At 42.5% G+C, this 10,458-nt stretch overlaps 1 protein-coding gene and 1 pseudogene across 1 annotated transcript; both read left to right on the top strand.

Annotated features, from left to right (window-relative positions):
* Positions 1 to 526: 526 nt before the first annotated feature.
* On the top strand, positions 527 to 2,073 carry LOC103267535 (annotated as a pseudogene).
* A 5,509-nt stretch (positions 2,074 to 7,582) lies between these two features.
* On the top strand, positions 7,583 to 9,888 carry UGT1A6 (UDP glucuronosyltransferase family 1 member A6). The gene is made up of 2 exons (XM_008065121.1): positions 7,583 to 7,688; positions 8,904 to 9,888. Exon 2 carries the CDS (start codon positions 8,905 to 8,907, stop codon positions 9,886 to 9,888), a length of 984 nt encoding a protein of 327 aa, XP_008063312.1. The 5' UTR covers positions 7,583 to 7,688; position 8,904.
* Positions 9,889 to 10,458: the final 570 nt, after the last annotated feature.

Raw genomic sequence — 10,458 nt, 5'->3', positions numbered from 1 at the left:
TCAGTCACTAGGTAAAAGATAACTAAGGAAATGTCTAGTTAGGTTGTTCTGGGAAGAGCCATCTTGTGCTCTCTACAAAGATTATACCTCTGTGTTGACTTCAGAATAAAACCTGGGGATAAAAATCCAAATTTTGCTTTTGGACAAATTCTAAAATATAAGTTATATTCATATGTATATTCCTTTTTATCTTCCTGAGCCATCAAGGTCAGAAAGCTTTGCTTAATAATTCTGTGTCTAAACTCACATTGCAGTACTGAGCATTCTCTGTACTTGAAGAAAAGATATAAGCTACTTTTTCTGGAATACTCTTGCACATAAGATATAAATAGGTATCCTAGCAAATGCTACTAATTTATTGTGTTTTTTTGTGAGAAAATTATTGGCTCTGAGTGTGATTTGCTTACTGCACATATGAATACACATTCTCTTTTGTGGGCAGGTTTTGTACCTGTTTTTCTCTACCTTCTGTATTACATGAGACAGAATCCAAGCAACTGGCTTGCTCTGGCTTGCTGTTCTCTGATGGCTCCTGTGGTTTGTTCTGGCCCCCTTCCCCTACGTGTGTGTGTCTACTGCTGACATCTGGCTTTGCCAAGGCAGGCAGGCTGTTGGTAGTGCCCATGGATGGGAGCCACTGGTCCACCATGCGATCAGCTTTGGAGAAACTCATCCTCAGAGGGTGTGAGGTGGTTGTAGTCATGTCTGAGGTGAGTTGGCAACTAGGAAAATCTCTAAATTGCACCATAAAGTCTTACAAAACTTCTTACACTCTGGAGGATTTGGACCATGAGTTCATGGTTTTTGTCACTGCTTAATGGAAAACTCGAGAACAAAGTTTACTTTCTGTATTAATGATTTCATCCAATGGCATTTTTCAAAATGTAGCAGTATGTTTAATGACAAAAAATTAGTAGAATATTTAAAAGAGAGTTCTTTTGATGCAGTGTTGCAGGATCCTTTTGATATATGTGGCATAATTATTGCCAAATATTTTTCACTTCCCTCTGTGGTTTTCACCGGAGGGATATTTTGTCATTACCTAGAGGGTGCACAGTGCCTCAGTTCTCTTTCCTATATCCCCAGAGATTTCTTAGGGTTCTCAGATGCCTTGATTTTCAAGGAGAGAGTACAGAGCCAAATCTTCCACTTGGGGGAACATTTATTTTGCCTCAATTTCTTCAAAAAAGCTTTAGAAATTGACTCTGAAATTCTTGAAACACCTGTCACAGCCTATGATCTCTTCAGCCATGCATCCATTTGGTTGTTGCAAACTGACTTTGTTTTAGACTACCCCAAACCTGTGATGCTCAACATGATCTTCATTGGTGGCATCAACTGCAATCAGGGGAAGCCACTGCCTAAGGTAAGTGATCTCTCCTTTAGCACACTAAGAATCATCTGGTTTTGGACTTTAGAAAAGATTCCTTATTGAATTATGCTTCATCATTTACATTTATCAAAAGTAGAATTTCTTTCTGGCTTAGTGATTTATTTTGTGTCAATTCCCCTACTTGTTGGCTAGCAATTTTATAAAATTTTCCCTGGTTGATATATATGTATATCCAACTGACATAATTGTAGATAATATCCAGTCTGCATTTTTCAATTTTATTCATGGAAATGTACCAAAAAGCACAGTAAAAAAAGTCAAACTTCCCTGTTTTGCTAATTCTAAACTACCCCTTACAGAAAGATGCTCAGCAGTTTTGTATGCATCCTTTTCAATTTTTAAAAATTATTATAAAATATGCATATGTGTACTGCAAAATTTTTCACCTTTTTTATTAAGATAAAATCTAGTGTCTGGCTGGACATATTGTTCTTTACTTTGCATCTTTCACTTGTTGATAAATTATAGACACCTTTAGAGACCAATACAGACAGATTTGACATGTTCCTGTAATCATTGCATAATATTTCTTACTTTAGTTACCCTGTATCTTTTACAGCCAATCACTACTGATATAGATTTAGGCTTTCTCCTGTTTCTTTAAGATTCTGACTGTGTTCCAAGATCCAAATTCAAGGATAGCTGTTAGTCAGCAAGCCCAAGGCCTCCCACTAAGATGATGTTTCAACTTTTTACTATCAAAGTTTTCAAACATACACCAGGGATAGACTATCTTGTAATGAACACTCATTTGTCCATTCTTAGGTTAAATAATTTTCAACATCTGACCATAGTGATTCATCTATCCCTTGTTTTTCTTTTTTTTTAAGTTGGAGTCTCACTCTGTCACCCAGGCTGGAGTGCAGTGGCACACTCACGGCCACCCCAGTGTCAACCTGCTGGGCTCTGGTGATCCTTCCACTTCAGCCTTCCAAGTAACCAGGACTACAGGCACGCGCTATCATGCCCGGCTAATTTTTGATTTATTGTAGAGACAAGGTCTTGTCAAGTTGCCTGGGCTGGTCTTGAATCCGCAGGCTCAGGCAATCCACTCTCTTCTTCCTCCCAAAGTGCTGGGATTACAGGCCTGACCTTTTCTTTCAATGAAAATTTTTGGCATGTAATTCCATTTCTAAACACTTCACTAAGTATAAAAAAGGAAAATTTGTTAAATATCCATAATATCATTATCATACATGATACAATCAATAAGTCTTTAATGTTATTTCATTTCTAGTCCATGATTAAATTTCTCCCAATTGTCTCAAAAATGGCTTTTATATATAGATCAGTGAAAGAGGTGAAACCCAGGTGGAGTTTCCATCTGTCTCAGCACTTACTATTTCTATAACTCTGAAATTCCTGGCATCAAAGGTCAAGTGTGGATTACTGCTGTGTGTTTTTTTTTTTAAACCAGCTTTGCTCTCCTTTTATCTACCCAAAGCCTGGTACCAAACATCCATACTACCTCTTTGGCCCACTCAAAATATTTGAATGGTGCCCTGTGACCTGCTATCTCACTCCCAACCCTATGAGCTATTTAGGTCATCCATAATCTTCCCTTTCCTAGCAACATTGGCTATTTTATGTCTCTCTCTCTCTCTCTCCTAGCAACATTGGCTATTTTATGTCTCTCTCTCTCTCTCTCTCGTTCTCTCTCTCTAGCTCACCTGTCACTTTCCCTTCACAATTCCATTCCTCTTTTCTATGTCTCTTTTTTGTGTCACCTGTGTCTTTCCTTTCTGTCACTTTCTTAGCATGAACCACAGAGGGGTCAACAAGAAAGAAAGGACATCCTACTGGTCGACTCTTGCATTGCAGATGTCAGTGACTAATTAATGAGGCAGGGAACTTGCACCCAAGTCGTGGCTTCAACACTAGCGTACTTTAGCAGGTGATTGACCTGAGTACATGGATTCTGGAGCCATCCAAACTTGATTTCATTGATACTCCAGTTGTGGAACTTACATAACCTTGGGTGGGAACCACAGTTTCTAAATAGGTCAAATGAATGGGGATAAAATAGTACCAGCACACAGAGCTGTTATGCAGATGAAATACAATAATGTAGCCGGGCTCGGTGGCTCAGCCTGTAATCCCGCACTTTGGGAGACTGAGGTGAGTAGATTACCTGAGCCTGCGGGTTCGAGACCCACCTGGGCAACTTGACGAGACTTCATCTCTACAATAAATAAATAAAAAAATCAGCTGGGCATGGTAGCGTGTGCCTGTAATTCCGGCTACTTGGAAGGCTGAGGCGCAAGGAGGCTGCAGTGACACTCCAGTCTGGGCGACAGAGTGAGACTCCAACTCAAAAAAAAAAAAAAGAAAGAAAATAATGTATGCAGATGCCTGGTATGTGGCAATGAATAAACAATAGCCGTAATTCGGTGGGTGATATGCATTTTTCAGTACAATTATTCCAAATTCCCCAATGTTAATAATATTAGTCATGCATTCAGAATCTCTTCAAAACAACATGATCAGATGTCCGTATTCTCTTCTTGGTGCAAGCCTCCCATGAATTATTTAACTTTCACATGGGTGGATTGTCCCTTTAAGGAGAGCTTACAAACTAAATATAATAAAAGCTAACATATAGTGGATGCTTACCACATGCCAAGTGCTACCCTATGCACTTATACATAAGTTGGCATTATTAGTAGACCCATTTTTCAGATGAGAAAACAGAGGCACTGAGGGGTTGAGAGACTTCCCCAAGATTATGCTCATCCATGTTGTAGCATAAATGCTGTAGCCAGGATTCAAACCCAGACAATCTTTATTTAAAAACTGAGATATACTTTACATACTATAAAATTCACCCTCTTAAAGTGTACAATTCAGTGGTGTTTAGTATAATTACAGATATGAGCAACCATCACCACTATCTAATTCTAGATAATTTCCCTCACCCCAAAAAGAAATGTCATGCCTATTAGCATTTACTCCTCATTTCCCCTATTATCCCACCCCTAGGCACTAATTTCTGTCTCTATGGAGTTGTCTATCCTGGGCATTTCACAGAAATAGAATCACACAATATGTAGTCCTTTATGACGAGCTTCTTTCACTCAATTTCATGTTTCATCCATGTTGTAGCATGAATCGGTACTGTTTTTTTTGTTGAATGGCATTCTATTGTATGAATTTACCACATTGTGTTTTTCTGTGCATCAGTTGATGGACATTTGGGTTGTTTTCATGGTTCAGCTAAGATAAATAATGTTGCTATGAACATTTGTGTACAATGAATTCAGACATTCTGATTTTAGAGCCCTTGCGCCTAACTCTGTATTTGGCTGCCTCCCTGTTTAGACAGGAAACTTCTTGGGAAATGTCTTGCCTGTGGCCTTTTGGGAATTGTCACTTGCAGTGAAATGTGTCCAGGGAGGATTTGACCTCCATTCCATGGTCTCTAATTGCTCAAAACACATGAGTTCACTTTGTTGGTGTTACAGAACAACTTGCAGCTGGACTTTAAAAATTATTTGATAGTAAAGGTCCTTCGTTCAACAAATATCTGTTGGGGGCCTCTGCATGCCTGGCTGGGTGCTGGAGATATGTCCATAATCAAATGAGTATGGCTTTTCCTATCTGGTGATGAGGAAGATGTTGATCATTTACACATTGTGATGTATACTTTGAAAGAAAATTAGACAATGGAAAGAGAACTGATCATAGGAAGTCTTGCAGGATGAGAAGGAGAAATCTTGGGAGAAGTTGGGGGAACAGTGTACCAAGCAGAGAAGACAGCGGGTGCAGCATGAAGCCGAAGAGCATGTCCCATGATCTTTGGTTTTTGGAAGTGTGACATATTTTTTCCCCTTCATCTTTGTGTTTCAGAGTCTCTTTAGTACATACAGACAAGTGGAAGTCCTACTTTACATGTCTTTGGAGTAGTCCCTTTGTTATGGCTCAATTAGTGGCCTGTGCTCCTCCTCACACTCCTGGGTTCCAGGGACTACCACTCACATTGTTACAACCTTCTGGGTAGTCATAATGTCCACTGAGTAGGAAAGGTGCTCACTGGAGATGTTCAACTAGACAAGTTATACTCTCTTGCACTGGTGATTCATACTTGACCATTTTGGACCTGCCCCAAGACTAGACCCAGAACGCTCTGACTCCTGTAGACCCCTACCCACAGCCTATCAAACAGATTAAGTTGTCCCCATATCCCACATCATACATCCTGTCTATGTAACTTGATGAGTTGAACTGTAGGCAATTTGCTGTCATGTATTTATGTTCTCATAGCCATTTAATAAAATATCTATTCATTTGATTTTGCCATTATAGGATTATAGATTCAGCAAATTTCTGAAATCTTGTAGGTAGGTCCTGGTTCTGTTACTCATGGGCTGTGGGTAGAACAAGGGTCTGGAAGAGTGAGCGCCAAGGAAGTGAACTCCTCTATAGGGCCAACTTTTCCAGATACTCTCCTTCTCCTAACATGAAATTACCCTCCCGTATACCCTTGGGTCACCCCTATTCAAAATGCCAGGTGACTCCCATTCACTTTTCAGGATATCTGCTCCTTACCCACAGAGATTGGCTTCACCCTAGGATTTGCATCCCTCACCCTATTGGTGTATGTCCCAAGCCTCAGTCATTTAGTCTGCAGTGATCCCTGAGAAGAAGTTGGCCTTTGCCTTTCCTGGACACTCAGGTAAATGGTGACGCCCGGGCATACCTTGAGTCCCACAACACCACTCAGGCCAGGTCTGGGCCTCCAGGACAGTTTCTCTTTAGGGATCATCATTGTGACTAACAGGCATGCCCGATTTTTCTTCCTAGTGTCCAGCATGGAAATGCACACACACACACACACACACACACACACACACACACACAGCATTCTTAGAAACAATATAGTCAAACTTCATAAGGAAGAATGTTGGGAGCGGATGTGATGTAGGGAGCAGATGAGCACTATCACTGGAGCAGGTCTTGAGTAAAGGCCCCAAGCGAAGGCAAGTTCTCACTTGGTAGCTCTGTATCCTAGCCAAAGTCAGGGGATGCAGCCTGCTACATGAAATGGTGTCTTAGATGCCTACACATCCAGGTGCGCACAGCACAAATAAAGCCTTAGCTACAACAAGATAACGGCAGAACAGCTCGCCTTTAGATAACAGCAAAATTCCATTATCACTCCCTCACAGACCTTGAGTCCCTTCCAACTTTCTTTTTGCTTGATTATAAAATAAACTTGCTGAGCTAGTCAGGGCCACTTCTCCTTCATCAGAGGAAAGTGTCCACCAGATCCCAGCTTTTCTTTATGTCTTTGTGTCTGTGTCTTTCTTAATCTCTCACCACTGTCTTGGGACCCTCAAGATAGCTGCATGGGCCGTGGCAGAAAAAGAGAAATGCTTTCTAATTCCTTCTTAATTTACAGGGCATCATTCTGGGTGTAGTACACAGAGTGGTGTTCCTTTTCTTCCCCTGTGTCCCTTTGGGACCGCTGGGAATAAGAATAGAACCCATGGAAAAACCATACAATTTTCAGAGTAAGGCTCTTCTCAGAAGGGCCCGGATCAATATCCTTAGCAGAGTGGAGTCCAGTTAAAGAATCTGAGGTTTGTAGCACTTCTTGCTCCTGCTGCTTCTGCATGCCTGCTTAAGTGATTCTCCCTCCAGGTGAACTGTTCTTGCATCTGCCTGCCACAGAAGGAGGGACCTGCACTGTGCTTTCTTTGCAACCTTCCTGGGGTCTTATTGCTATCTAGATAGACCCAAAGCAGAACTGAGCATTGTAAGCAAGAAACCCTGCTGGCCATCGTGCTGGGAGGGAGTCCTGGGAGACTGCTCTTAGTTTGAACTGAGCTGAGTTTTTGCATGCCTTGAATAATGAATTTGCAATCTGACTGCATTCCCAGGACCAACCCTGTGCTAGGAGTGGCCCCTCCAATCCTGTTCCTCAGGCTTTTACTCCCTTTCCAGGCCCTATGACCTCCTGTGCCAAAGGCGTGGGTTAGCACAGGGCCTTGCATGCCAATCAGTGTGCGTGACTAGCTCTGGGCGAGTCAGCTCTCATATTTCTAGAAACCTCCTCTCACTGTTTTCCACATTTATTAATCTCTGAGACTTCCCTCAGTAGTGTGATTAGCTGGCAGGGTCAATGTGACTATCCCAGGTCTCAATTGAGAAATCAGTTGAGAAATCAAAGCTCAAGTCACTTCCCTTGTTGATGGGTGGCCAGGCTGGAAGCAGACACCAGGCTTTCTGACTCCTACAGAGGGCTCTTACCACGTACTGGATAGTCTTACACTTCTCAAATCTTAATCTCCTAAAGGCAAGTAACAGATTATATGTTGTGATATTGTAATATATAATAAGAAATTGATGTTTGTTCTTATTTTCTGGCCAGAGCTCCTAAATCCTTGTCATTTCTTAAGTAATGGGAGCCATAAAGGTGAACAGTGTCTCATGGAATTCAAAACAGGCCCTTTTCAACCATGCCTGAGTTTATGTAAATTTAAAGGAAGTAGTCTCAGACCCCTCCCTTCCTCCCTTCCTCTTTCCTCTCCTCCCATCTCCCTCCCTCCCTTCCCTTTCTTCCCCCTCCCTTGCCAGAGGAACCAACCTTGTGGGCAGAGGGAGGAGAGAAGACAGGGACTGCAGTTTCACTGGTGGCCAATGCTTTAATCAATTCTGCCTACTCTGTAATGAAGCCTACACAAAAACTCAAAAGAACAGGATTCAGTGCACTTCCAGGTTGCTGAAGGCATGGAGGGTGGTGTGCCCAGAGAGCACATGGGGGCTCCATGCCCCTTTCCCCATATCTTGCCCTCTATGCTTCTTCATCTGGCTGTTCATCTGTATCCTCTGTAATATTCTCTGTACTAAACCAGTAAGGATATTATTTTCTTTGGTTCTTTGAGCCACTTTAGCAAATGATTGAACCCAAAAAGGAGGATTTGTGAGCCTCTGATTTGTAGCCAAGTCAGGTGAAAGTTGTGGGTAATCTGGCGGCCTACTACTTGTGACTAGTGTCTGAAGTGGGGGCAGTCTCGTGGAACTGAGCCCTTAACCTGTGGGGTCTGTGCTAACTTTGGTTAGAGTCAGCATTGAATGGAATTGTAGAACACTCATCTGGTGTTAGAGAGTTGGTCAGTATGGAAGAAAATCCCCATACATTATGGACATCATGGAGCATCACCAAATGATGAAGCATCTAGAAAGTTCAGAATAGAAGGGGGCAGGGGTACCCCAGGGGTCTAAATTGTCCTTAAAGTGTTGTGATAACCCTTTAGAGAGGAAGCAGTCGACTGGTAGCGATGAGGAGAAAAATCTAGAGGCAGAGGTGAAAAGGGTCTATTTGGTCCATATTTGCTGTGTGCTTAAAAATGGTTAAATATTAATTTCGGCTCTTTCATATCAAAGGGCAAGATTCAGAGCAAGGGCAAGGTAGGCAGGGTCTGTGAAGAGCACCGGTTAGTTTAGGGAATATAGCTAGGAGCTCTGGTCATGTAAACTTTATTATTGTTGTAACTTTAATTCCTTCTAGGATGGCCTGCCTTCTTCGTACATTTCAGAGAATTTCTGCAGGGGTTTTCTTCTTAGCACTTTGGGGCACAGTTATAGCTGACAAGCTGCTTGTGTACCCCCTGGATGGAAGCCACTGGCTTAGTATGAACGATATAATTGAGTTTCTCAGTGAAAGAGGGCATGAAATTGTGGTGCTGGTGCCAGAAGTCAATTTTCTTTTGAAAGAATCCAAATACTACACAAGAAAAATCTATTCAGTACCATATGACCAAGAAGAGCTGATGAACCGTTTCCACTACTTCGGAAACAGTCACTTTGCTGAGAGATCATACCTGGCTACTCCTCAGGTGGAGTACAAAAATAGCATGATTGTTGTTGACATGTTCTTCTTCAACTGCCAGAGCCTCCTGAAGGACACTGACACCCTGCATTTCCTCAAGGAAGGCAAGTTCGATGCTCTTTTCACAGACCCAGCCTTACCCTGTGGTGTGATCCTGGCTGAGTACCTAGGCCTACCCCTGGTGTACCTCTTCAGGGGCTTCCCATGTGCCCTGGAGCATGCAGTCAGCAGAACCCCAAACCCTGTGTCCTACATTCCTAGATGCTACACAATGTTTTCAGACCACATGACTTTTCCCCAACGGGTGATCAACTTCCTCGTTCATTGGTTGGAGCCTGTTCTTTTTTATTGTCTGCATTCAAAGTATGAAGACCTCGCATCAGATGTCCTCAAGAAAGATGTGTCCTTACGCACCTTATATCAAAAGGGCTCTGTTTGGTTGTTAAGATATGACTTTGTGTTTGAGTATCCCAGGCCCATCATGCCCAACATGGTCTTCATTGGAGGCATCAATTGCAAGAAGATTAAAGACCTGTCTCAGGTTGGTAAATTTACTTCTTTTGGATTGCCCTGTTTCTTCATGGGCAGACATTGCTATTCCAGGCTCTGTTTTCCCTCGCTCATTAGGCTCCTTGAGCCGACTGTCTCCTGGAGGATTGCCTAAAGAAATGGCGGCAGGAAGGGGATGCTATGCTTGGAGCCACAGGGATGTGTAGAAGACTTGAGGCTGAGGTGATACAGAGGCATTTGCATAAAGACAGGGTTCACATTTGGCAACAGTGGGAAATAATGGTTGGCTAGGTAATCTGGAGATAGTCAAAGGATCATTGAATGTGCCTTAGAAATGTCCCAGTTCAGGTTGGGCGCGGTGGCTCATGCCTGTAATCTCAGCACTTTGGGAAACCAAAGCGGGAGTTTGAGACCAGCCTGGGCAACATAGTGAGACCTCGTAAAAAAAAAATGTAAAAGAATTAGCCAGGCATAGTGGTGCTCGCCTGTAGTCACAGCTACTTGGCAGGGGGAGGGAGGGATGGGGTGGTGTTGAGGTGGAAGGATTGCCTGAGCCCAGTAGGTTGAGGCTTCCATGAACTGTGATTGGGCCACTGCATTCTGGCTTGGGTGACAGAGTAAGACTTTGACTCAAAAAAAAAAAAAAAAAGAAACTCCAGTTCAAACAGAGATGAAAGCTTGACCAAGGGAACAGGTGTTCAGTTGAAATCCATGTACCCAACTC

Source organism: Carlito syrichta, unplaced genomic scaffold (assembly GCF_000164805.1).
Source record: "Carlito syrichta isolate Samal-C Ts95f unplaced genomic scaffold, Tarsius_syrichta-2.0.1 Scaffold308158, whole genome shotgun sequence".
Lineage (NCBI taxonomy): Eukaryota > Metazoa > Chordata > Mammalia > Primates > Tarsiidae > Carlito > Carlito syrichta.
Note: the sequence above shows the minus strand (reverse complement) of the source record. Positions and strands in the feature narration are given on the sequence as shown.